The 27,612-nt window shown below is 33.6% G+C and overlaps 5 protein-coding genes, 1 long non-coding RNA gene and 1 other non-coding gene across 9 annotated transcripts; 3 read left to right on the forward strand and 4 right to left on the reverse strand.

Annotated features, from left to right (window-relative positions):
- Positions 1 to 1,744: 1,744 nt before the first annotated feature.
- Positions 1,745 to 2,528, forward strand: LOC124921531 (protein DMP2-like). Its single transcript, XM_047462201.1, has one exon. The coding sequence runs from the start codon at positions 1,811 to 1,813 to the stop codon at positions 2,354 to 2,356; it is 546 nt and encodes a 181-aa protein (XP_047318157.1). The 5' UTR covers positions 1,745 to 1,810; the 3' UTR covers positions 2,357 to 2,528.
- Positions 2,529 to 2,709: 181 nt separating this feature from the next.
- TRNAW-CCA lies at positions 2,710 to 2,781 on the forward strand. The gene has a single exon. It is a non-coding gene; the product is annotated as a tRNA-Trp (tRNA).
- A 167-nt stretch (positions 2,782 to 2,948) lies between these two features.
- Positions 2,949 to 7,786, reverse strand: LOC124919105 (F-box/LRR-repeat protein 4). Of its 2 annotated transcripts, XM_047459265.1 has the most exons (8): positions 7,390 to 7,783; positions 6,773 to 7,003; positions 5,946 to 6,352; positions 5,387 to 5,572; positions 4,386 to 4,578; positions 4,112 to 4,188; positions 3,583 to 3,733; positions 2,949 to 3,507 (listed from the first exon to the last, which is right to left on the reverse strand). In XM_047459265.1, exons 1-8 carry the CDS (start codon positions 7,654 to 7,656, stop codon positions 3,211 to 3,213), a joined length of 1,809 nt encoding a protein of 602 aa, XP_047315221.1. In that variant the 5' UTR covers positions 7,657 to 7,783; the 3' UTR covers positions 2,949 to 3,210. The 2 variants fall into 2 exon arrangements, with proteins under 2 accessions (XP_047315221.1, XP_047315220.1); XM_047459264.1 differs by having other exon boundaries at positions 3,399 to 3,733; positions 5,387 to 5,581; positions 7,390 to 7,786.
- Positions 7,787 to 7,885: 99 nt separating this feature from the next.
- LOC124919106 (BSD domain-containing protein 1-like) lies at positions 7,886 to 9,544 on the forward strand. The gene has a single exon (XM_047459266.1). It carries the CDS (start codon positions 7,938 to 7,940, stop codon positions 9,186 to 9,188), a length of 1,251 nt encoding a protein of 416 aa, XP_047315222.1. The 5' UTR covers positions 7,886 to 7,937; the 3' UTR covers positions 9,189 to 9,544.
- Positions 9,545 to 10,896: 1,352 nt separating this feature from the next.
- LOC124919970 (uncharacterized protein At5g19025-like) lies at positions 10,897 to 13,789 on the reverse strand. Of its 2 annotated transcripts, XM_047460342.1 has the most exons (3): positions 13,455 to 13,789; positions 12,965 to 13,284; positions 10,897 to 11,259 (listed from the first exon to the last, which is right to left on the reverse strand). In XM_047460342.1, exons 2-3 carry the CDS (start codon positions 13,219 to 13,221, stop codon positions 11,244 to 11,246), a joined length of 273 nt encoding a protein of 90 aa, XP_047316298.1. In that variant the 5' UTR covers positions 13,222 to 13,284; positions 13,455 to 13,789; the 3' UTR covers positions 10,897 to 11,243. The 2 variants fall into 2 exon arrangements, with proteins under 2 accessions (XP_047316298.1, XP_047316297.1); XM_047460341.1 differs by having other exon boundaries at positions 12,965 to 13,788.
- Positions 13,790 to 14,619: 830 nt separating this feature from the next.
- LOC124921887 lies at positions 14,620 to 17,873 on the reverse strand. The gene is made up of 4 exons (XR_007097726.1): positions 17,822 to 17,873; positions 17,203 to 17,343; positions 15,692 to 15,802; positions 14,620 to 15,090 (listed from the first exon to the last, which is right to left on the reverse strand). It is a non-coding gene; the product is annotated as an uncharacterized LOC124921887 (long non-coding RNA).
- Positions 17,874 to 23,193: 5,320 nt separating this feature from the next.
- LOC124920760 (DUF21 domain-containing protein At4g14240-like) lies at positions 23,194 to 27,468 on the reverse strand. The gene is made up of 13 exons (XM_047461313.1): positions 27,110 to 27,468; positions 26,865 to 26,941; positions 26,649 to 26,732; positions 26,448 to 26,561; positions 26,023 to 26,106; positions 25,801 to 25,872; positions 25,272 to 25,339; positions 24,729 to 24,816; positions 24,581 to 24,654; positions 24,073 to 24,469; positions 23,937 to 23,983; positions 23,749 to 23,848; positions 23,194 to 23,676 (listed from the first exon to the last, which is right to left on the reverse strand). The coding sequence occupies exons 1-13, from the start codon at positions 27,348 to 27,350 to the stop codon at positions 23,545 to 23,547; spliced, it is 1,578 nt and encodes a 525-aa protein (XP_047317269.1). The 5' UTR covers positions 27,351 to 27,468; the 3' UTR covers positions 23,194 to 23,544.
- Between the last annotated feature and the right edge of the window lie 144 nt (positions 27,469 to 27,612).

The following is a 27,612-nucleotide window of genomic DNA, read 5'->3' on the forward strand; positions in this document are numbered from 1 at the left end:
AAAGTTGTGACTACTAGTATGGGCGCTACAAAGGTTCCAGGCCCAGATGGATTGTCGGGACAATTTTATCACGCTTTTTGGGATCATGTTGAAATTGATGTGATCCAAACAGTTCAAGACTTTTTTTTGAATATGGATGGTTTCTTTCGAAACTTAATAAGACAAATATATGCCTAATTTAAAAAGGAAAGAATCCAGAAACAGTGAAACAATTCAGGCATATTGTCTTATGGAATTTCAACTATAAAATTTTCTTAAAGATTATGGCTAATAGACTTCAACCAATGATGTCTTCTATTGTTTCAGAAGAACAATCAACATTTATTAAGGGGAGGCTTATTCAATATAACATTATCATTGCTCATGAGATAATGCATAATTTTAAATCAAGAAGACAAAATGGAAAATGATAAAAAAAAACAATTCTTAATAAAGCTTACAATCATGTGGAATGTGATTGCATTGAAAAAGTTCTATTAGGATCGTGTTTTGATGCTAAATTTATTTATATGATTATGTATTGTGTATTTTCGGAGGAGTATCAACTTCTTCTAAATGGGCAACCACAACAATCATTTAAACCGACTCGGGTTTGAGACAAGGAGATTCATTATCTCCATATTTGTTTTTATTTGTCATAAAAGTTCTCAATAGTTTAATTAAAGAAACTGTGACAAATGGAAGTTTCATTGGCTTAACAATATCACGGGAAAGGCCTATTTTATCACACCATTTATCTGCTGATGATTCATTATTTTTCATGAAAGCTACATCATTTAATTGTAATACAATCAAAGGTATCCTTCATTGATTCTACTATGTCACTGGACAGTCAATTATTTTCAATAAATTGTCGTTGATATTCAATAAATTAACATACATCGTCTCTAGAAAGATTTCGAATCTCAAATCTGCTTAACATGTCATTTTCAGATAATGTTGGTCCATATCTTGGAATTCCTCTTGATTGAGGAGGATCAAAAATCAAAAGACTTCCGTGGTTAGATAAAAAATTGAAGAAAAAAACTCATAATTGGAAAGCAACGGTACTTAATCAAGTTGGAAAGAGGTGTTGATTAAATACGTTCTTCAAGCCATTCTCAACCATGTTATGTCAATTTTTTTCAATTTCCAAAAGAGACTATTTCATCTCTTATTTGAACAATTGCTAAATTTTGGTGGGGATTAACTACTAACAAGAAAATTCACTGGTGTAAGTGGACAAATCTAGTTTTATATAGTGTTTTATTGAAGAAAAAAAAGTATAAGGCTTGATTTCCATCAAAATTACTTGATTTTCACTCAAAATACTTTTGGTACATGACTTGATTTTCACTCAAATGACTTAAGTCGCAATTTGATTCCACTTAAAACACTTAAGTTGAAATAAAGTAAGTTTTACTTAAAATGTTTTAAATTAAAATATAATCACTTGATTTTTATCTAGAATGTTTAAAGTTAAAATAAAATTATGATTATTTCTCAGAAAATAGTATCACATCTCTATTTTGACTTGTAGTCAAATTAAAATTTATTAACCGATAATCCCATCTCTGTTGTATTGTAGTAAAAAAGTGTGAAAATGAGAAAATGTTTGTACAAAGTGGAGCTATCTTTTCAAATGAGTAGAAGCTAAACAATCAAAACAACACTTCTGATATGCAATCCAAGCTACCATGTAGATTATATTATAGCTAATCTTTCTTTGAAGCAATTCTAGCATAGCCACCTCTATATAATAACAACATTTCCAATTCTTCACATACAAAAACAAACAATTTCTTACATAAAAGAAAGAAAACCAAAAGATATGGCGAAATACTCGATCAAAAACATGAAACACATGGCCTTTACCGGGCTAGGAAGCCTCGTAAAACTCCTTCCAACAGGAACCGTCTTCATCTTCCAATTCCTCAATCCTGTCCTAACCAACAACGGCAAATGCCACCTCGTCAACAAATACTTGTCCGCTGCCCTTATAGCTGTATGTGGCCTGTCTTGCTTCTTAACCACCTTCACCGACAGTTACATTGGTAAAGACGGCATTACCCATTATGCTATCGCCACCTTCAAAGGGCTGTGGCCTTCCTCCTCTGCCTCGGCATCACTAGACTTGTCAAAGTATAAGATCCGGTTCGGGGATTTTGTGCATGGTTTCTTCTCGTTGGCGGTTTTTGCTGCATTGTCTTTACTAGATTCCAACACAGTGGAGTGTTTTTACCCGAGTTTCGTGTCTACTGAGAAAGTGTTGCTTATGACTATTCCTCCTGTTATTGGTGCTATATCTGGAACCGTGTTCATGTTGTATCCTAATAAACGCCATGGCATTGGTTACCCTTCGAGCCACTCAGCTTAGTTCGAATATATAACCATTCCTAGTATCTCGAACGAGTAAATAAAACTCAAATTTGTTTCTGCTTAATATATGATGTATTAAATTCTGTTCATTATTTGGTTTACAATAAAGTTCATGAAAATTACTTGATGAACCAATCTATATCTAATGCAAATTTGTATTTTGGTGTAAACTATCTTCCATTTATCTTTTAAAATCATTTTGTTGTATCCTTTACAAATAATGCATTTAATACAAGCAGGTAAAAAAATAAGGTATTTAATACAAAACTTATTTCATTTTACAAAATGCAAATAAATAATTGCATTAAAAACTATATATATTATATATTTTATTTAATATAATAACAAAAAGGATCTGTGGCGCAATGGTAGCGCGTCTGACTCCAGATCAGAAGGTTGCGTGTTCGATTCACGTCAGGTTCAAATATTTTTGTTTTTTTTCAATTCAATGAAAAGAAAAAAAAAATACACATACAGAATGGACTAATTGGATGAAAATGCTTTTTTGATCAATTAAATAAACATACAATAAAAAATCTCCTAAACCCTAATGATAATTACTGAAAAATAATAATAATAAAAGTCTTATATAAAGAAATAGAAACATATATAATTTGCCAAGTGGAATAATTATGTTTTACTAGCTTACTTCAAAGAAAACAATAGTCTAAAAATGAAAAAAACACAATTCAAGAACAACATGTCTCTCTTTTATGGAATCAGTTTTCAATCTTTTTATTTGTGAACAGAACTAGTAACCACACACACAAACAAACTATATAGCTCAAGGCTGGTCGGGCTAGAGTAAAATATGATCACCCGCAAACCCAAAGCTTATTGCGGGTTTTGTTTCTAGAGATCGACACATAGATAGGAGATGATTGAGCCAGCCCGCCTTTTAGTCCTAGGACTAACTTTCCATTTTTCGACCAACACTTTCTTTATGTCTGGACAGCTTGAGATCACTGTGGCAACCCCGGCTGAGCTAATATGAGGGCAGTATACCATATGACAAGTCTGAAGCAATTTGCATTTATTGATAAGATACGATAGACCCACATCTGTTATTTGTCTACAATGTGACAGTACTATGTCCTTTAGTGATGAACAACCTTCCCCTAATTCAGCCATTCCTGCATCTCCCAAATCCTACCAAAAATTAAGAGCACTGTCATTATGTGAATGAATGAATGAATTACCTTTTTTGAGTAAAAGATTACAAACCTGAAGAACACTCGCGTCAAGGTAAGTCAGACTAGGACAGCCCCTTGCAATGGCAGTCATTCCAACATCGCCTATTCGGTGACACCCACTGACATTTAAGTGAGTTAAGGAGCATCCTTGACCTATAGCAATCATTCCTTCATCTCCTACCCTACCAAATGCATTTTCATCTTGTATAAGAATAATTACCCCCCAAAATAACAATCAAGTCAAGAAGTAGCATGTCAATAAATTAGTGAATACTTATTACGGTTCTAGTGCTTGTTTGATGTAGGACTATTTGAAATATATATATATATATATATATATATATATATATATATATATATATATATATATATATATATATATATTGTTTGATGAAAACATAGACTATTTGGGTTAACTGACAAAAATGTCCTTTGTAATAATGTAATAAAGAAAAACAAAGTAAGAGTATTTTAGTTGATGATGGGATTGATGATCTCAGAAACAAGGTCTTATGCTCTAGCACTGAGATAATTAAAGGATTATATAGAGTGGTTCTCACCGATCACAATACCGAAGACTGAGATCAGTGAGGGATTTACAGTTCTCGCCCACAGCTATAATTCCTTTATTACCAACCTATTAAGCCAGAAAACAAGTAGTCAAATTAGTTATTGAAACATATAACAGAATATATGAAAGACATGCTGCAGCCAATCAGAACTTGGGCTATAACAAGACATGGGTTTAAAATGCGAAAAGAAAAACTCAAGAATCACTATCTGATAAAATAATGAATTCTTAGTAATATATGCGAGAGCTATCTAAATGAATACCTCGTAGCATCGACGTATATGAAGCTTTTTCAGGTTCCTGCATCCTTTGGCTATACTACATATTGCGTCATCACTAATACTGGAACAATCTACCAAGTGAAGGGCTTGCAAGTTGCTACAGCCTCTGCCAATTTCAGCAAGAGCTTCATTCCCTATCTTTTGGCAGTACAATAGAGCCAATTCTAAGAGGTTCCTGCAATATAGAGTAATGAACAAGAGGTTACACTCTCTCCAAATGAATAACGAATCCAACCTACCAAATTATTTAATCATCATAAACAACCAAAATATAGCAAGCTTGGGAATTTGGAAACATTGTCTAAATGGACATTCTTTGATTCATTGGAATGTTATCCCCATTGTGGAATGACAGGGTTTGTCTACAGATGTGATCAACTGTTCAGAAACCTGGAAATTATAAGCTCAAGACAGGCTGAGAGTGTTGTACAAGGCATACCTAGATATCAAGATTTCATTTAATGACAGTTAGGTATCACTATAATGGAATACTAGTGGTTTGAACAAGAGCTGAGTTTTTTTTTCCTACCGAGTTGAGTATTAATCCTTTGATCCTTTCTGGGTCAAGCTCAGGAGTGGCAACATCCTTAGGGAAGAAAGGATTAAGAAAATTTCATGAAGGATCATTAAATCATTTAGTTCATCCATGCAGCCAAGTATATATATTTTTTCCTCTTAAAGTCAACTTCTTTAGCATTCATACAATAATAGTTGCTTCCTTTATGCTTATTCAATTTCTCATAGTGTTTACTTAAAAAAAACTCAGTTTCTCAAAGTGTTCACCTTAACTTTTATAATAAAAAAAAGAAAGAACCCTAGAATAGATGGCATATTAGAAAATCTGATTTTAAAACAAGCTCATTCATTATCTTTTGACACAAATGGGATGGTCAAACACAGATTTAGAATTTATTCATACATGTCTTACAAACTATCTCAGATCTAAGGCATAATGTGCAGAGGGTAATTAGGGAAGACCATACCTGCAAGATCTACCAATGGATTCCAGTCCTTTCGTGCCAATATTGTGGCATCCATTAACTTCAAGATGTGTGAGTTCTAAGCAGCCAGATGCAACTGCTTCCAACCCTTTGTCACTCAAATAATAGCAATCACTTAAGGTAAGATTCTTCAGACTCTTGCACCCTTTACCGATTGCGTATAAACTCCTGGATGAGCTTCCATAAAAGAAATGCAAAAAAATGAGTGCCTGAGTAAATTGTTCATCTTTTTGTTCTTATAAATATGCAATCTCTACAACACTACAATCTTGGTAAATCTCTTAAAAAACTAATCTCCTTCACAATTGTCTATTGTGAAAAATCTTTTAAGCATCCGTCTAACATCTTCACACATAAAAGACTGCAACACATTTCTTTTCAGGATTCATGCCTCAGGAATGTATCATATATAGTGAAAATGCATGAAGGTTAAGTAACCTATATCCAAGCAATTATCTCATATTCTAATGTCATAGAAGGAAAAATGGGAAACCATTTTAAAATTGATATTATAAATGATTATGCAGGAGGAATGACTGACATGTCAGTGAATCTCTGGAAACTGTGAAGAGCCAGGAGTTCTAATGATGAACTGTACATGCCAACCATTTGCAGAGCCTCGTCTGTTACATTAATGCACTGCAGCTTTAGAACTTTAAGTAGACGACACCCTTTTGCCACAGCAATAACCCCTTTATTGTTGATCTGTTCAGAGTCCAATGACAAAGTTACAAGATTTTTGCAGTGAGATCCTACTGCTTCTAAAGAAAGATCTGTTATCCTTGTGCAAGCTGAAATCTCCAGAGATTGTAATGTACTTCCACAACTAAAAGCTAACTCAATTAAGCCTGCGTCAGTTACTCCCTCACAAAATCGAAGATTCAGATCTTCAAGTTGCTTACAGCAAACCCCAACAGCTGCTAGCCCTTGATCACCAACATAACACCCCTAACAAGAATAAAATATCTATTAGTCACCACAATAACTTTTGCAACAATAGGTAAGGGCATACAAGAAATGTACCAAGATAAGCGAAAAGGGAAAACAGAACCATGATATTGGTAAGATTTCTAAAATGGCATGTATAAAGGAACAAATGCAGTAAATATGGTACAAAAACACAGTGCACAGATATGTTCAGTGTAAAGGAACAAATTATCTCTTACTTGAACTAAAAAGAGATAAGTGAGAAGGAATGAACCAATGGCAATGAAGCAACACCATAAAAATTTCAGGATTCATGGTCACTTTTTCCATAATTAAACAGAAGTACAAAGTAATTTTTTTCTTTTTACTTGAAGACTAGAGAAAGGTTACAAGAATTGAAAGATTTTCAGAAAATAATGATCTGACGGAGCAGACAATCACCTGTAAATCCAGAGATCTCAAGGAGACACAATTCTCGGCAATAGATTTTAAACCAGCATTTGTCACATTAGAACACCAGATAAGGCTCAATTTCTCAAGCTTTGAAAATCCTTCACCTATAGCTATCAAACCAGCATCTGATAAACTATGTGAACTCGTTTCTTCATCTTCAAGTGCACGTGGAAGGTTAACGGATAAAAATCGAGGCTGATCTCCACCACGTCTTCTTCCCTACATAAACAGTAAAATCCCAACTAGAAAAAGTTAAACCATTTTAGCTAATAACATATTTCATCGACTTCTCTGAATCAAGTAACCTCTCGTGCTAATCTACATAGAGAAAATATCAGAAGTAGGAGAAAGACATATCATATTCAAACCAAATAAAATCACTAAAACCAACTAATGGGTTTCTTTATTCTGGTTCCAAGACCAACCAATTCACAACTAGTGCACAGAATGAGACTTCTCCAATAAACCAAATCATAAGAATTCAGATAGAACATGTAAAATCTACCAATAACTTCAACAGAAAAGATACAAAAATCTCGAATCAAGTTCTGGGTAAACCCATCTGAAGCTAGACAATAACGAACACAGACAAAGAAGAGACTTACAAACGAAACCGGAAGAGGAAATGGAAGCCTCTCATCGATGTAGATATTCTTAACATTAATAAATTGACGAGCCAACAGTTTGGTCAGGGCGTCAGGTTTACAGGAAGCAGCAATTCGAAGCTTATCTCGACTGATCCGCTCGAGCCCAAGCCATCTCTTGCAGACCAAGGAGCAGGCGTCGCGGTTCGACTTCGCGTGGATCCGCCTGAAAATCTCGAGGATCAACTCGTCCGGCAGGAATGAATTGATCCGATCGTAGCCTCTCATGTTTCGACTATTGAACAATAATGTTCATGAAAACATATTTATATAATTACTCATACAATTACAGAAATGGAAGCTTTTTGATGAATTTCAGGGATTTGGGATGAATGAGGAAGATGAAGGAGAAGAAGAAAGAAGATAATATATATATTTTTCCATATATATATATATATGAATATTATTTTTAATATATATATAAACGGTAAATAAATAAGGGGCGCCATCATTTCACAACTCTATACTTTATCCCTCTACAGAAAAAGATCCCATTTTTATCTCTCAACATGAATTTCTTCAAGTCTGTTTTCTCCGAAGATCTACAACCCTTTGATCCAGAAGATGATACCCTTCATTCACCATCCAAATCAAAACCCAAAGATCCAATCGACGAATCTTGCACATCGGAGGTGGTGGGTAGTCCAAGACCCATGTCATCAATCTCTGGTATTGCCAATGCTTGGTCGTTCGGCGGCTTAATGAAAACCCTGGCCACGAAGTCTGAATCGGTGATTGAGACTTACCGAAGGGATTTAGAAGAGTTCGGAACTGGTTTGCGAAAGGAAACGGCGGTGATCCGTGAAGTTGCCGGTCGTGCTGTGAGAGACCTCCCGGCGTCGCTAGAGGCTGGAGCCGCTGTCGCTCAGGAGTCTTTGGAGTCGGTTGGACAGGTAATTGATGTGTTTGGGAATACGGTGACTGAGATCATATCTCATGGTAAGGACTCAATCCTTGCTGGCGATTCTGATGCTGAATCCTCCGATTTCAAGCAATACAGTGCTGGCAGCAGTCAGCAAAATCTGAATCTTAATTCAAAACCGTACAGTAGACTTGATGCGCAAATTCGTTCGATTCAGTGTGATTTGAAGACTTATTGTGAACAACCTGATGAGTTGGATGAGTTCAAAGATTGGAAATTGGGTTTTCTGTTGGAAGAGAAGAGTGGGGAGATTGAAAACTTGATTGAAGAAAACGGAGTGATTGATGATATCCATAAAGAGATTGTTCCCAGTAAGGTTGATGATGAAACTTTCTGGAGCAGGTACTTCTTTAGGGCATATAAGTTGAGGAAAGCTGAAGATGCAAGGTCTGAGCTTGTCAAGAGGGCAATATCAATGGAAGAGGAGGAAGATTTGAGTTGGGATGTGGAGGAAGATGATTATGTAGAGGAGGAATTGCCCAAGCGGAAGGTGGAGCAAGAAAAGGAAGTCGCAGTTGCAGAACCGAAAGAGGCAGTTTATGGGGAGGAAATGCATCCTCCTGATGTAAAATCTGGTTCAGAAGGGGGGAAGACTGAGAATGGAGAATCTTGTAAGGATAGTGATTTATCAGTTGTCTCGACCCAGCCTTCATTAAACGATGAAGAAGATCTTAGCTGGGATGAGATTGAAGACAGTGATGAAACAACCAAGGCGGCTACAACAAGTGAGAGCCCAAACAAAGCTGAAATTCGGAAGCGGTTGAGTGGCATGGAGGAAGAAGAAGATCTGAGTTGGGATATTGAAGATGATGATGAACCACTACTTGTTAAGTCGTGACAGTAAAAAAAGTTATTACAGACAATAAATAAGCACTGGTTGTAATCCAGCCATGGAATGGAGCATACATTACATCTTAATCTTATATTATGGTTAGTTATCATTATTCATGTACATATACTAGTGTGTTGTTTGATCAAAAAAATCCAGTTCTCAAGTTCTTATAGTTGTTCATTATACACATTTACAATTACTCCCAGAGATTGGCCCCTATATTCTAGTCTAGTGTGAGCTTTGTTTGTAATGGCTGGCTAGACACCACCAATTTCAAAGCATGTTGCCTTGTTTGGCTTAAGTTATTTAAATTTCTTCCAATATCTGCATTCATGTGTTCATGAATCTTCTTTCACTGATAATGTGCAACATGTGTTGTATTTCCCATATACTTATAAGAAAAATTGTTTGTATTTCAAACTCAAAGGCATTTGATGTAAATTTCTTTGTTTCCAAAATACTACTCAATAATGTCAAAAAGGAGGGGAGACGGAATCTCCTCATAGATATTCCTACCAACGTTTATTGACTGTCTGGCTCTCCCAATTTTAAAACTAGTTATATTTAACATGTGTCTCTCCAAAGAACTCCATCCCGGTTTCCTTGGAGAGAGGTGTGGAAATAATTTGTTTTATCAAAAATCTCATTTTCTAATTGGAAAGCTATCAATTGAGACAAATTGAAAAAGAAATGATTTTATTTCGCTAGCCGATGCAATATTTGTTTGAAGAGCGAATAATTTATTGATCATATTCTTCTTCATTGTGATCTTGCCAAAAACAATACACCAACAAAAGTCGTCGATTTCTAGATCAAATGAATTTAATGGAGTTCTAGCAACAAAATTACGAACAACTAAAAACCAATTTCTCTCGTCATGTCGTGAACAATCTAGAAAAAAATAAATAGAAGAGTTTTCAAATGAAAAAATAATGGATACAAGCGTCTCAAAGAATTTCTATTACACGCATTCGCTTCAATTCGAAAAAAATGGATTTGTATGTGATATAAATTTTTCGAATTTTTCTTATTTATGCTTTATTTTTTCCTTTCCTCTTGTAACATTTGATAGCAGTTGAGATTTTTAAAAATAAAAAAATAGGTTTATCCCATTGGCAGTGATTATATGTGACATCAAAGATTGGGAAATACTAATCTCAAGCTTTTTTCCCATCATCATTAACTTGACTATATTGAATAAATGAACATAACAATACATGCATTTTCAGAATGAGATATTTCAATGTTAACTAAGGTTCTAGTAACCAAAATGTCAACTGAAGATTTAATGAATAAACCTTTATTCCTAAATCATGTCCTGGATTTATGATGATTGAAGATAATTTGAACAAATTGAAGAAATCAGCATAAATTCACAAAGTGATTTAAGAATAATGGTTTATTCTCTAAATCTTCAGTTGACATTTCTATGCATTGTATCTATTTATAGTAGCATATCAAGTGCAAAAAGACTAAAATAAATCATAATCTAAATTTTGCCCCAAACAAGATTGTGGTTAAAATCAAGACCCCTAATTTTGGTTGCTTGTGGCAGCCATGGAATTCTCTTCTGGTATGTGCAGGAGTTAAAGGTGGGCAAAGGGGATGTGCCTCCCAGGGCCGGCCCAAGTAGGGTGCCCGATTAGGCAAACAGCCGGTCACTGCCCACCTCTAGTTCTATGCAATGGTTTATTTTGAGCTGAAAAAGGAAGACTGAAACAAAACTGGTCAATTATATAATAACCCATTCAACAAAATGAAAGGATAACTGTGAAAGCAAATTGTATTTTTTATCTGTTTATTTGGTGGTGTTGGTTCAATGCCCACTTTATCCTCTTCTCACATACTTACCTCTTTTGTAGAAAGGAAAAAAAAAACATTATGTTCTGTTGTGTTGTGTTCTAACGAAGATGTACAAGTAATGTCCAAGAGGTACGAAAGTTCAAAGTTTGAAAGGCAATCAAAAGAGAGAAGAAGACATAATTAAGATGTGTGTTGGAAGAAAGCCATCACCATCACCAGCATCAGCTATTATTATTCACTGCTCCTTCCCCTCCATTTTTAACTGTTAAGACTCCTGCACATACCCAAGGGATAGTATTAGACAGGAAAATGCTCATATGATTATCAAAACAGATCATTCAGAAAATACATAGAGCCATTTCAGATACATAGATCGCAATTCTCTTTCAGAAAGCTTCAATTCTTCCATAATGTGAAATGACATCTACTAATCAGCAAAATCTTGAGGATATTTATTCATTAAACCAGAATAGTTCCAGTAATACAATACAACTGTTCTGCAATAGCTATTTTGATCAATATTGTAAAAAGAAAATAGACTGTATTATACAAGTCATGGGAATGAGACCCTTTCTTTCATAATTTTCACAACAGAATATAAGGGGGCGTAAACTGATTAGCTAATCATGATTCATGACACAGAGTCCACTTTTCCCAAAACTCATCTGTCAGGGAAACTGTAACAACCCTAATTACAGACAGATTTAGAGTGAACTAAAATAAGAAAACACAAATACTACAAATATCTCAATGAATTAGGTCCTTGAGGCAAACACAATCAATGTCTTGGACTCCTAGATGCATCTGAAAAATGCTAATAATAATATGAAGGAAATAAATGTTCATACATGATATAAATTAATATATAAAAACCATCTTGGGGCTTGCTTGATGATCCCATCTTCCTATAATCCTTTTATCAATTTGTTCAAATCATCGACTAAGTAAATACCAAAATACACTTAGTTTTTATTCTTCAAAACATTTTTTAAATATCAAATACTAAGAACATTTTGACCCAAATCCTCATGTTTCTCATCAAACAATATTATTTTCAAATAATCCCCCCAACGATTAGAAGAAAACTGAAGAAGTCAAGTAGGAGTTAAGGGAAGACTCGTGGTCAACAGGTTATACATGTCATAAGCAATCCTGAGATGCATTTCCTCCCATTTGATTCTTCTTAAGAAAATAGCTGGCAGGCCTTGTTTGATGCGGTTTACTATCCCAGCATTAATCACTTCTTTCATCAAATCATCAACTAAAATACCCAAATACCCTTACTTTATTCCTTGTAACATTTTAAATATTAACTACTAAGGATATTTTCTCCATTTTACCCAAATCAACTACGTTTTACATCAAACAAGCTCTTAACTAATGCATACTCTAATTTAGCTGGAACTAATACTTACATGATGGGTTTAAGAATATACCCATCTGTATTGTCACAAATTCCACACACCATTTAGAGCATCATGCAGTTTCAAGTCCAGATTAACTGGTTATGGATAATTTAACCAATCCAGCTTCTTGCTAATAGTAGAGGATATAGTGAAAATAAATCAAGATTCACAACAACTAATATTGATTTTTCATCATAGTAAACGCGCCATGGGTCACAGATTGGCGATCTATGAGATCAAACAGTATATCTCTATTGGTTATCGCATCTGAGTTTTGGCATTCCAAGGTGTTTGAAGCATTTTTTTTTTTCTCAATTCTATTTTACAATCATGCCTCTAAAACCCAAAATACCAACTAATGGAAACAGATTCCAGATCTGGGGAACATACAAGTTAGCAAAATGTTCTTCATCGAGAACCACACTATATGAAAAGATCCAGAAATGACTGTTCTCCATAATAGAAGTTCAGAAATAACAAAACGAGCTTAAAACCTGCTCTATAATATCAAATTCACCATGCATGAAAACAAGAATGTGAATTCAATCAATATATGAAGTTATGTGAACTCACTTCTTTGACCGTCGACCACCACCACCACGCTTTGCACCCCATCCTTCAAGCTTAGCAACAGGGCAGCCGCACTTAGCTCTGAACAACAGCACAGCTCGGCCATTTGGTGGAGCCATCTTCCTCAACTCAGCTCTCAAGCATTCATAATCTGGATTCGTCTCGTTCCCACCTTTCCAAGGTAAGCCATCAATCTCTCTAACCGCCTTTGAACCCGATCTCAAACACTCCTCCGTCTGCAGCTGCAAATCAAACTCCATCGCCTTCTTCAACCCTTTACATCTCTTCTTCCCACACTTCCTCGAGCGATACCCACAACAGATCTCGAACGAAAGAAGAGCGAAAACGAAAAAAGAGACGAATCCAATAAGATACACAACGGGATACTCATGGAAAAGGTCTCCACAGTGATAAAGGACGACCGAGAAAGGGGGTAGGATGAGAGATAGAGACTGGAATATGTAAGTGAAGTAGGAGGTGATCAAGAATGTACCGGAGAAGAGGACGAGAATTAAGATTAGAATGTCGAGAGTCGCTGAAGGTGAATGCTTGCAGAGAGAATGGGAGCAATTACCGATGGAATTGGAACTAGGGTTTGAGTGTCTCCTATGGTGGGGAGAGATGGATGGAGCCATGGAAGTGGTCAAGGAGATCAGATGATGTCGCATGTTAGTGGGGGCCAGATGAAATTTTGTTTGAAGGGTTACAGAGAACTGAAAGGGTTGAGGAGAAGGTTTCAGCTGCCATGGATGAGGAAAAGACTGCTCATTTGTGAAGGAGAGAGATGATGAAGATCAATTGCGACATTCGTGCGCTCCTTACTGCAAAATTACAGCTTAAATTCATAAATTAAATCATACCCATTATCATAAAATTGATTACTTCATCACATTTATGGAATATCCAGTAACACCCATATAGAGAATAAGAAAGGGTAAAGATCATATACTAAATAAGCTTATATTTCTTTCTCTTTTCAAATTAATTGACAAGAAATGAAGAAGAAAAACACTTTTCTTAATTGAAATCTAAATAAATGACACCCCTTGTCTAATTTGATTCTTTTGTTCCTTGTTTGGAAATTTAATGTAGTTTTAAGGTAATAATATTCAAAGTATTCGGACTCTCGTTGGTAAGTCATTGACTATTTGTTTTCGATAATTGTTGACCATTTGTTTTCGATAATAGTTTATCTTTGTCTTTATAAAAAAAAATTATGACCTACTCCAAAATCAAACACATAATGGCCTTAATTGTTTCTTAATTGGTTGTCAAACAAGAACAAATATAACATTGGATGTTTTGGTATGAAAAATACATACAAATTTTGTTAATCATTCCATTTGAAAGTTTTTGGGCCGAAATCACTAAAAATGCTTATATATGTAAGATCGTGTTAATCACCGCGGTAATTAACCCGGATAAAAAATATAAAAATTTCAGTACTTGTAAACCAAACAAGTACAAATTGAAAAATTTAGAGAATAAAAATCCAGTCAAATGTTCATTTTACATTTACCAAACAAAAAAATAATCAAAAAATAAGTTGGTCAAATCTAAAATGACAAATGGCATTCTTGTTTTGCCATCTTTTTCTTTATCTCATCAACAAAATACATGGAAAACAGCTATACAAAGCAATCTTCAAATCCAAACACTCAACAAACCAAAACAATCCACAAAATAACATAACAATTGCTAAAATGGGAAGGTAATTGTATAGAGAAAGAGACATGAATTACATCACAAGGTTGGTAAGGTTCTATCCAATCCATAAAACCTAACCACTGCATTTATTGCCTCTAAACTTCAAAAGTAGAGGATTGGGAATTTGAGCTACTCTAGCCCAATCCTAATCCCAAATTATTTTTCATAGTGAAAAATATCACAAAATAACAATACTATGGGAATTTCAAGAATCCAATTCATACACCAAAAATAAGAATCATACCACTAAACCCCTGAACCAGATGTATAATAATTAAAATAAAGATATAATAGAAATATAATTGTTTTTAGGGATGGGGATGCCTAAGCCCAATGTGGCTTGATGGGCTTACCCTTGGGCCGGCCCTACATTCAGCCAACCATCTTCCTTCTTCCTCAAATAGTTATTTCTTCCCATGTACCTAATTTAGTTAACACTTTAGTGTCCAAGATTTATACAAACCAATGCATCAAGAATCAAGATATCATAACACAAATTTATGCTTCACAAAAAAGAAATTCCATAACTTTTCCTAATTACAAACATTTGAAGGATCATGAATTCATGATGTAGCCCCCTATACAACCTTCTAGTCAAAGAGATCATCTAAAATCTTCTTTTAAGAAATTAATTATGTGTCCTTCACATGTACCTTTTTAAAATCAATAACCACTTAATCTTAAAGTGTTTTTTTTTTTCTTAGAAATAATATAACACTCATAGACCTGCTTGTTTGTTAATAATAGAAAAGGAGCTTCTCTAGTAGGTCCTCATGTCCAATAATCTTTTTTTCTGACAATGAAGTTAAAGTATCACGATAGCATGGACTGGAGTCTCTTGTCTCTTTATTCATTAGTTTTATATGTATATCTTGAAACATATATATCTTGTCTCTTTCTTTATTAGGTATAAATATTTGAAACAGAAAAAATCTTGTATCTTTATTTTATTTTATTTTTGTAACCAGTTTTATATGCAAAAAAAATATTTAAAACAGCACTAAACCAATGAAAAGTATGTACCTAGTGCCGATTCCAGAATCTTCAAAATGCGATGGGCAATGCAGCGTCAACTTCAAATATAAAAACTTGCGCCTCCTTGCAATATTTATCTCAAATTGAGCGAAAACCGGGCTGCAAGATTATGAAATCAGGTAAAAACTATTTAATGACAAAGTTCAAAAAGAAAGAGAACATAATTCCTCAGCATCATACTCAATTTTTTTTTTGAGAACGCATACTCAATTTAACCTACAGGTAATTAATATAATGTACATAAGGCACCCAGTGTAAATTAAACTAAACTTGAATAATTTGAAAGAGCTCTTTGACCCTAAGAGCTTGTTTGATTTTGGGTCATCAACTAAAATACCTTTACTTTATTTTTTATAAAATGATATTTTAGTACTTTAACCCTAATAATCCCCAAAAGTCCACATTTTCAAACAAGATTTGATTTCAGAACTTTTAAATAACCTCACATCAAACAAGCTCTAGGGAAGAGAGTGGATTTGTTGTAGAATTGTCCAAGAAACAATGTAAAACTGGTGTAGTTCATTTCATAACTCAAAGATGAGCCGGATCAAACTCACATTTTAGCTTCATTAATATTAACCACATGGAATGGAGACAAATTAACAGACTCCTTTCCTTGATCAATGTTCTCATCAAATGTCTGCCAACTTCAAAAGTAACTTTCTCTTCAGACTTGTGTCCACTTCCCACTCCAATTTATTTATTTCATCAGGCACTATACAATCACAATGTCACTGGCAAACAATATCCATCCTCACAGGCAATATCTATTGACAAGACTCTTATTTACTCCTATATTATAATAGGATAATCTCTAATGCAAGCAGTTGGCATTATACAAGCTTTACATCTTACAGCCATACTAGTGGAAAATGGTCTCAAGCATGTCTTGTAAAGATACAAAAGTATGTCTTATAAAGATACAAAAGTCTCATATAATGAACCCTTGCAAAAAATTTGGTACCTCAATGAAAATCCAGTTATCAGGTGTGTAAGCCCCGGACCCACAATTCATGTGAAAATATAGTGTTATTACACACCTTAGAAAAAACAACTAGGTCAAGTTCAAAAGGGTAACTATAGCTAAGTAGCTTCACATTTATAAACCCTTCTTATTTCTTAGCTAAGTAGACTAAAAACACCTGAGGTAGATAGAAAGTAATTATAGCCCACTTCTAAGTACACACATACTATTTCCTAGGGATATTCAATGTAGGACACCACAAACATTTACATCTAGATCATCACAGGCTGAATCATGAGAAAATAGATAACCAGAGTACCAGACAATGATGTACCATCACATCCTAGCTAGAAATAAGTCTGTTGTTTAATTTAAACCAATGATAGAGGAACCTAAAATGAAAAAAAATATCATCATAACATTCAGCCACCGAGTTTCTTTTAGATTAGAATTAAAAGGACAGAAGAAAGAAGAATCAAACAGTACTGTTTTCCCTGCCTTCCCAATTCCATGAATAAGCACATGAAACTTTTACCTTACTGAAGTTATATTTTCATGGCTCTTAAAACCAAGAAAAACTCTCTGTATTTATTTTCCCTGCCTTCACCCTGGATTCCTCAAGATGATGAAAGAGACCTCCATCTTCATCATCAAGAAATGAATTTGTGACTGCCAACTGAACAGGTAAAAAGTAAATGATCTAAAACACTTACTTTTTTGTGTCAACAGAAAGTATTGCATTTGTCTGACCCAATCCAATCTCTCTAACACAGTCAGGCTAGGCTGTAACAAGTTAAAACAACTCATTATGAATGTACTACAGAAAGACTCCAAATGCAATCTCAAATCTTGTAAACAAGTAACAAACATCTGTATATCATAGAAAGGAAGACTGAAGAAATGAAATATGTCAATAATACATATCTGCTATAGCCAGACCATAAAAACAAAGTTTAAAACAATGAAGTTTTCAATTGATCAGTAAACTAAACAGCTACTGTTTAACAATAAAGAAAGGATCTAAAAACAAAATGGATGATAATAAAGTATAATCGCAGGATAAAAAAAAACAGAAACAAACGCAGATCCAAGAGAATTAACAATACATATATCGATCCTAGAAGAACTAAGAAGCGCCGATGAACACAACTCACCGGAGAAGACGTGATCGCCGGAAAACAGCTTTCGGCCATTGCCTGAGATTGGATTACTGCTTTCTCAATTTTAGAAATTCTTAATTATTTTCTTTTAAACAAAATATTTAAAAAAAAAATCAAATGAAAGAGAAACCACAATCTAAAAAAATGATAAAATAATAAAATATGATTAAATTAAACTTATCTAAAATAAAAATAATTACTTTTTGTTATGCATTTTTATTTACTATTTATCTTTTTAAATCATAATATTTTTTTACCAGATACATTATATAAAATTTTAGTAAGTGAAATAAATGTGATTATGAAACAACTCAATTATATATTAGGTGTAATATGTTTTAAGATGATTAGGAAATTGTATTTTGGCTATATTGTAACTCTATTTGCTTTTTAATATATAATTTAGAAAAATCTTTATAAAAAAATAAAAAAAGGTAGAACATGATCAGGATGTTACATTGAAGGGTGGCAACACTAATTTTTTTATATTTTATTTTATTTATTTTCATCCTCAATTTAGATTTGTTTTACTAGAGTTATTTAAATAATCAAAATTAATTAAATATCATTTTCTTTTCTTTCATTCATTAAACAAAATACTAAAATAATATATATATTATTATAATATTTTTACCAAAATATCTTCCCCTTTCTTCTTAGTCTACTTCGATTACAACTTGGTCTATGGTGCGATTAAACAAGTGCGAGATTTAATTAAGAAAGCAAGCAGGTTTGAAGATCTCGATCAAAATCCGAGGAGGAGAAGGCTCTTAAATTGCCTACGTCATGCTCTCAGTTTTGGATCATTCTTTTTAACTAACTCCTCACTAAGAAAAGCACTTCATCGCTGATAACAATCGGATAACCCTTTTATGGCTGTCTCAGCAAGTACAGCGAGAATGACAGTAGAGAACAAGGCGGGGAACCCACCTACTATTTCAACCCTCAAGAACCTAACTCGTATCTCCTCAAAATCATTATCAATTAATCATTAATTTTTAAATAACTTAGGTTATTTGAATCTTAACCAACTCTTTATCTGCTTTTGCGTATCTTTGTTCATTTTCCAGTTTGTTAACTTATTTAATGTAATTTTTAGTTTTAAGTATGATTTAAATTTATGAGTTTTTTATTATAATTCTGCAATATTCTAAAAAATATGAACTTGTGAAATTATTTTATATTTTTAAAATAAAAAACAAAAGCCGCGTGCAAAGAAGTGAGGGATATATATAATTGTACTTAGTTTTGAAGAATTATACTAGTTAACTTGAATAACTCGATGAAGGGAACCTCGACAGGCCTCTAGCTAAAGAAAGAAAGAATTTGAGATAAAGGAATTTGTGTATTATAACTTAATGAAATGAAGGTATATTACAAAATACAAGTCAAGAGTTGCATGCATTATTGATGTGAAATAAATTACCCTTATCTTCAACAACCCAAATAATTGAAACCCTTATTTCATTTCCTATATACGGCCATGCATAGCTTGTAATTAAAAACCCTTATTGGGTATAATATTTAAGTTACGGAGAAAAATAGCAAACAAACAATAATGGCATGCAAGTCTAAATTGTCTAATCTTAATATATCTTCATGAATAGTAAGAGATAAGGTTTATCTTATCTAGATAAATTAGCTTTTCATGATGAATTGAAACGTAACAAATAAGTGAATATGCCTAGTATTTTTGGTGTAACACATACATCATATTCATATATACATATAATAAGAAAGAAAGCAAATTAATTCATAATATATCAAACAAATAGATCAAGATCATGATGAAGATGATCATATGAAGATATGAAGATAAAAAGAGGAGATGATTATATTTAGTTATCACATATTTTTTTCTCATGTGTTTCTGTTTATTTGAAAAGGAATGTTGTGATTGTAAAGTCTTAGTTAGTCACATCAAAGCCAGCTAACTATATATGTATTTATAGATGACTTAATTTCTAGCTTCATCTTTCTGATAACTCGTAAATAATTTCGATGATAAATAAATCTCAAACAAACAAACACATGTCAATGGTTTAATATAACAAGCAACTTGTCCCCTCCACCCCCTTCATTTTTGTTTATATTATTGACATGTGCACTCATCTTATTGGACCACCTATAACCCTGATTATTACTATATCATGTTTCTCTATAAAATAAAGAAAAAAATTGGATAAATATTAGAGATTGTATATATAGTTGTGACGAATATTGTGGAAAAAAAAGTCACGAAAAAATATAACTTATTAGGATAGTTGAAGTTGTGAAATGAGCGAGATAGGGCCTAAGTCCATTCCGGAAACCCTAAAAAAATTTACTCTAACATTCAACACACTAGACTAAATTACATTTTTTTTAATTATATTATTACAAAAGTATTATATGTTTTTAATGTAACATAAAATATAACAAACTAAATAAAAATAAAAACACATTTCTTTTTTGTTTAGGGCACCCCCAAACTTTTGTGTGGAATATCATACAATAATCAATTTTACAAATATGATGTATATAATGGTTTATTGCCGAGCTTTCGTGTGAGGATCTTGGGGGTGGGGGGAGGGTGCCCTAGCTTCGTCGGTGGAATACATAATGGACATGCTTGAAGATAACGAGTGGTGTAGCTTTTGTGGGTTGTTTGTTTTTGCGGGGACCTTAATTTATGGTACTTAATTATTTATCTTCTTATGGTGTTTTTACTTTAACTAATAAGTGGAAGGTGTTATTGTATGCACTTTAATTTGAGTTAGAGATATGTTAGATTTGAGTAGACATTAGAAGATGACATTTCTAATAAAACCGGGGGGAGAACTATCAAATATTAGGGACAAAACAAAGTACTAACCATCAAAAAAAAATTCATTATTGTGACAGCTGGATATATATTAATTGATGGAAAGTAATGTTGCTAGATAGAGAAAATATTAATATTAATATTAGTAATAAGAAGTTGAATTAAGATCCGGCCGGCCGGCCATGATAGAGTGAGTGAGTGATTCAAATGTTGAACTATTAAAGATCTTATCTTTGATTCTTGATGATCAGATTTAAAGAGATAAGGTGTAGAAAAACCATCTCTTGCCATTCTTTAAGTGACATTGTGGGACACTACTAGTTAAACACACAACACACCAAATGGGACATTTGAAAGACTAGAGAGGGGGAGACATATTTGTCACATTCATTCTTTTAACACATGAATGAATGCCCTCAAACCAAACCCTACCTTATATAGATTATTATATTTTTTTAATTGTAAGGTTCATATTAAATATATATATATATATATATTTACTATTTTTGAAAAAAAAAATATCAAAGAATCTTTAGTTTCTGTAATTTTAATATTTTATGTCGATAAAATGAGATAAACTAAAGATACGGAAATATGCATACATAGATGTGTGTAGTGAAAATCGGTTCATGAAGGGATTCTTCGGATCTTTTCTCGATCTTGGATATCGCAAATCTAGGTTTGGATCTTTGATGAAACAATCCTCGAATATCTGAAGTGAGGTTTAGATCTGTCAATCCTTTATTGATAGCATTTAAGTAGTTTTGAGATGTCACGAATTCGATTTCATCTGAAAATGCTTTCAGTTTAAGTGGGGATCATGACTATGTGATGTCATATTAGTTCTCTTTAATTCTAAAAAAAAAATCTCTAGTCTAATTATATTATCTATATGGGTAGTCAGGTTTGTGACATTTTATATACTCATTAACGAAATAATAAATGATATTTATGTTCATTCTAAATAACTCATAATCTTTATACTTTAATTATGCTTAATTTTTATTACGACAACAGTTAATATTATAATTATATGTACCAAATTTTGTAATTAATTCCAATAATTTATTAATTATTCGATCAATTTGAAGCATCTTCGACATAAATCCGAGCACTCAACACGCACGCATACATGCATGCCCCTCTTACGTAAACACTCGTGGGACTGATCCGTTCCTTTGGATCGCATTAAGTGTGCTTTGCAATTGTTATATATTGTCTTTGAAATGGTGTAACAATTAATTAATTAAAGGTGTTGATTAAAGAAGAGAAAATAAGAAAGAAAAAGAAGGTGAGTGGTGTGGTGGTAGGGTTAGAGGATAAGGTTTTTGATTTGAGAGTTTTTGTCAAGTGAAAATAATAATGATCAAAACTAGTAACAGGCAATATCAAGTGATTAAATCAAAATGAAGAAATAATTAAAAGATGTTTAATTAGAGAAAGATAGAAGAGAATAAGGGAGGAGAGAGCACGTGACATGGAGACGTTGTTAAGGAACATATGGGGTCCATTTAAGTGATGATAAAGTCAAATATATTGTTGTATGCATGGTCCAATCTGGCAGGTGAAGTAGAGGTCTATAAATAGTAAGTGTTTTGCAGCAGGCTTTTATCTCATCATTCATCATTCATTCGATATCATAAAGCTATAGTCTAGCTAGAACCAGAGACTTGAGTCAGATTCTACAATCTTATTATTATTATTATGGCCAAGAAGAATATGGGAGAAAGATATGGAAGATGGAAAAGAATGGTGAGACAACAAAGGGCAAAGTTCTATATCATGAGATGTTGCATTTCTATGCTTCTTGGTTGCCATAAATACAGCTAGTTCTTCTTCTTCTTCTCCTTCCTCTTCTTATGGGTTAATTTAGAGAGTATCTACTTAAAATTATAACCCTAATTATTAGCCAGCCAGCCAGCCATTATAACATGTTCATAGCTCTTCTTCTTCTTCTTCTTAATGAAGAAATGTATCAATTTTGCTTACAATGTTCCAATCTATGAAGATGATGATGTACATGTGGATGTGGGTTCCTTCCTATTTCTGTTTTCATGCAATCAACTAATTATTAATATATTATATGTGTTTATCTTATTTCATTTGATTCTTTCTTTCATTTATTCATTCATTTATATTATCAATTGTCTAGCAATATATATTTTGAAAGGATAAGATTAAACAATTAGAAATTAAGCTGAAAATGGGTTTTCCCTAATTACATAAATATTCCTTTTGTAGAAAACAAAAGAAAAAGGGGCAGAATAAAGGGTCCCTTCTTTATAGTACAAATTTGCTTTTTCAGTGACCAAATTTGCAATATAGCACTTCATTGAAATATATGTATGTTTTTTGAATGCTTTCTCATAAAAAATGGATTAATTAATATTTATTAAAGTAAAGAAAAGAAAAGAAAATCTAAGAATGTGCTATACCCGAGAAACAAGTACACAACAAGATGATTTTTTTGAAAAAGTTAAATTTAATTTTTTTGTTACTATAAACTGTTACAAACTATAATTATTTTAAAAAGATTATGAATATTGTAATGAGTTGGGCATGCATAAAGTTTGAAGGGGCCCTTCAAATTTATAACTTATAAAGTTGTGGTATACAAGTACTTTACGTGTCCTTGTTTTTAGTACGGCAAAAAGACAAACAACTTCAGTTCTTAATTGATTTCAGACAACTGTATTTTTTTCTGTATATTTGAAGCCCATACAATATGAATTGTTGCCTATTTGAACATCATAATCATCATCTTCTACAATGAAACAAACATATATATTATACATAAAGAAACATCACAAAGAAGGCGGTTAATTGATTGTTTATTGAACTCGTTTCCAATTAAGTTGAGATACTTATATTATGTAAGATAAACAACATACAACAAGAATCATTCATTGCAGTTTTAAATCTTTTTTCCCATTTCGGGTTTCTTATTATCTAAAAGTGGCTCGCCAAGACCACCTCCTTGAGACTTAGCCACATCCTCTTCAGTGTTCCTCCTTGGGGTCTGCACTAGCTTATTCTGCCCTCCACCCTGATCAGTTTTATCAACATCAAAATCAGAAAGAAAAAAACAAAACAAAACAAAAGTTTGTAATCAGCTTACTGCTCCTAAGCCTGTTGTCTTTATATGGCCAGCATTCAATCTTCTACTAGACGGGGCTCGAGCCATTGATGAAGCTGCTGCCGCTGCAGCCACTCGTATCCTGTCATGTAAAATCATTTTCATTCATCTTACTTCTTTCTTTCATTTTTTCCCTTCAAAGTCCATGTTTTAGTCAATTTTTATATTACCTTTTATGAACATCAACATATTCGTCGGTCTCATCTACAATCTCCTCCTGTTTAGTTGAAAGAATGTATAAAATATTAAAATGTCTTGGATAAAAAATTAAAACAAACAAAAAGTGAATGGAGATCAATTGATTACCTGCAGAAGTTCTTCAAAAACATCTTCCAAAGTGATGATACCGATAACTTCACCCTCTTCAATATCTTCTGACAATGTAGGCAAACCATATGTTGATGGATCGTTATGTTGAGAGATGGTATTCTTGTTTATTGTGGTAGTAGAAGATGCCTTTGACTCGATATCCACAACAATGCTTTCAGGCTTTTCTCCTTGCTTGTTTGGGAGTAAAGGAGTCCTTAATTGTGAATCCCCACTAGTGGTGACATTATTATTATTGCTACTATTCTCATCGCCTGCAGTTTCACTCACAGGAGGAATTTTGCTTTTGCTCTTCGTTTTCACCACCGCTGCCATATGGCTGCTACCCTTTTGGAACTCATTCAGGATATCGTAAAGGGGCATATCAGATGGAACCCTTGACAAGAAAATTCAAACCAGTCTCTTTAAATGTACTTTTATGGTATTGACAGAAATTGAACAAACAAGGTCTCCAATGGTTGGCTAAAGATAAAACAGGAACACACACCGTGGAATTCTTCGGATGGAAACTGCACTGACGGGAGTCTCTGTTTCTGGACGAACTGTTAGCAAACTCTTGACCTGAGTCAATCCAAAACAAAAGAAAGATAAAGACATTTATTCTACTTGCAAGGGTTGCGGCTGTTTGAACTCACCAGCAAGAGACCAATAATATTTTTGGGATTTCCAGAATATACAGGAACTCGGCTATGACCACGAGCAAGGACCTTCCCCATTGCCTCCCTAATCATAGTTTCACATGTCAATAACCTGGAGCTTCTTAGGTGAAGGTTTTTTTCCCAAAATATTCCAAGATTTATTTTGATGAAAAAGTGGACTATTTGGGTTAAATGACCAAAATATTCTTTATGTTTAATATTTTGGTTTTTCTTTTTGAAACAGCGAGACTCATTTTTATAGATCCATGGCACCGCGTAGGTCGCATGCACCATGGAGAAAACCAAACCAGTACATGACATGTGTAGTCATATAAACAGTCAACAAATCAGTGTCTGCACCAAACAAAGCATCAAATAAAAACCCTTCAGGAACATCAACATAAGAAAAACTCAATAGGATATAGTTGATGATTTGATAGAAGTAGTGACTGATGATGCAAGGGTGATTTATTTGGATTCAATCCAAACAAGCCAACTGTTTCTCTAGCAATCGTCAAAGTAGATTGAACAAGGATTTACCAGTCCAATTTTGAGTTCACGTCTAAGGAAAATGTGGATTCAATTGGTGTCATTGCCTCCTCAGCCGTCTGTTCAAAACAAAACAAAGAATACTGTGTGATATGCCTTATCAAAACCGTCACTATCAGGAAATCCCGAAGAAGAAAAAACATTATCTAGACTCATTCTGGATTAACCAAAATGATTCAAGGCATAAATAATATTTGGTGTGAGCCATCCCAACATTCAGCATCGTTTATTATCTGGCGGTTCAAGGAGCTTAATTTGTTAATATTCCATATATTGTTGTATCATGTATGGAGGTGTTATACCAGAGTTTAAATCTATCAGAATATATACATTATGAAATAAAGGAATATCTCATTTTCACATTGAATCTACTATCCATACATTTTAAATCAAATCAGTTTCAGATCTAGCTACAAGTGAAAGATAACCAAATCCAAATAAAACTTCAAACAACCACATTACCAGAAAAGTATGAACTAATAAAATACATGTGGTATGACATTTTGAGCGGTCTACGTACCTTTTCAGTTAAGTCAAGGGCCCCGCTAATGATGGTAGTCTCGTCATGTGTCAATTCACCACCCTTACCAGCCTGGAATATGAATTTGAAACAGTGATCTTTCGGATGAAAAAAGAACCCAATATATGCTGTAAAGCACTTTGGATAAGTAAAGAGACAAAATCTGTGGAAATCATGTAAATCAATTTTCAAATTAGCTTCTCAGCGCATGAAATAGTTTACCTCCTGGCTATGAATTGATACGAGAGCTTTTAATTGTGCCCTTCTAAACAATGCATCATTGTGCCCAAGTACATAGTCCAGCATCTGAAAAGGGGGAGAATCTTAAGAGCTCGAACCAATAGAAATGTTGACCTAAAAGCATCTCATATATACTGATAATTCTCTAGGGGTCAGTATTGAACTAGTACTGTCCTTCAACTAATACTAAAAACCAATTTTAGATATGACATTCTTATTTCAAATGAAAATTCAAAAGCATAAAGCTTATTTGATATTTATGTAAGACGGTTATACTCTACAATTTAAGTGAAGTCTCTATCCAGCAAAAGGTTTGTTTCCAAATGTGGAATCATAATCTACCTTAAATTCCTGAATAGAAAAATTCAATCTGAAATAAAATTAGAACAATAACATCGTGAATATACCTTTCCAATTGGATAAGCAATCGGGTAGCATATTACCATCAATATGCGAACAAGCAAAACAAAATTTGCACCTACAGCTAACCCATATCTACTGCATATCGCTTGTGGGATTACCTGACAATAAAATGAGGGAATTAAACATAAAAACCCATCCATAAAGACTTTAGGTTAAACAAAGTAGAGTTTATCTGCATATCATACCTCGCCAAATGCCAAAACAAATGTCACAGAGAGGATAATAGCTAAATATTGGTTGAACAATTTATCCAAGTATATAGGCAAGGCCTGCAAAAGTCCATTTCAACTTAAATCTTCAGTTTAGGCAATTGGGAACTCTTTTGTTTGCCATCATATACCAACTTCTTAGCTAGTTTAATCGATAAAAAAAACAATTAATAGGATTGATTGCTTACTTACTTCCATAGAACAGGCATTACAGAGAAGCAGAGTCACAAGAAGTTGGTGTTGCTTCTGAACAACAGGTAAGATAGCCGCTGAAGAAAGGAAAATAATCAGATTCATAGTATGTATGCCCTACTACTACTACTACTACAACATTTGTCAAGCAATCAATCAATCACATTCCAAATGTGGGTTGTATTCTAAAATGAGATCAGAACTGAAATGAAATGAAAGAAAGGAAGGAATTAGGGAAAAATGACCAGCTTGTTTCTTCTCGGTGGTAGTGCCGCTGCGTTGGAGGATCTCGAGTTCGACGAGACCGAGAGACATGAGTCCAAGAGTAAGACCGGACATGATGCCGGCGAAAAGGACGAGGACGCATGAGATGCCGGCGTATACGAAGAACCAGGCGGATCCGAATGGAATTGATGTCGATTGCTCCTCTAATCCCATACCTCTGGAGGCCATCCGTACTACCGCCACAGCATTTATGAGGTGCATCGTTGTTCGGTGGCTGTGTGTATTCTATTCCCCCCAAGCTTCTTGGGATTCAGCTTTCAGAGCCGTAGACACTTGACTTTCGTTCTCTCTCTAATCTCTCTCTCTGAATCTCTCTCTCGATTTTGTTTTCTTGTAATTAAAACTATTTGGTTTTTACTTTTTACTTGCAATAAATAGTTACAACATCCATAAAAGTATAGAAGAACATTTATATAACTCGAATATTATATGTTCAGATAAATATATATGTTTTTTAGTTGTG

Source organism: Impatiens glandulifera, chromosome 1, assembly GCF_907164915.1.
Source record: "Impatiens glandulifera chromosome 1, dImpGla2.1, whole genome shotgun sequence".
NCBI classification, from domain to species: domain Eukaryota; kingdom Viridiplantae; phylum Streptophyta; class Magnoliopsida; order Ericales; family Balsaminaceae; genus Impatiens; species Impatiens glandulifera.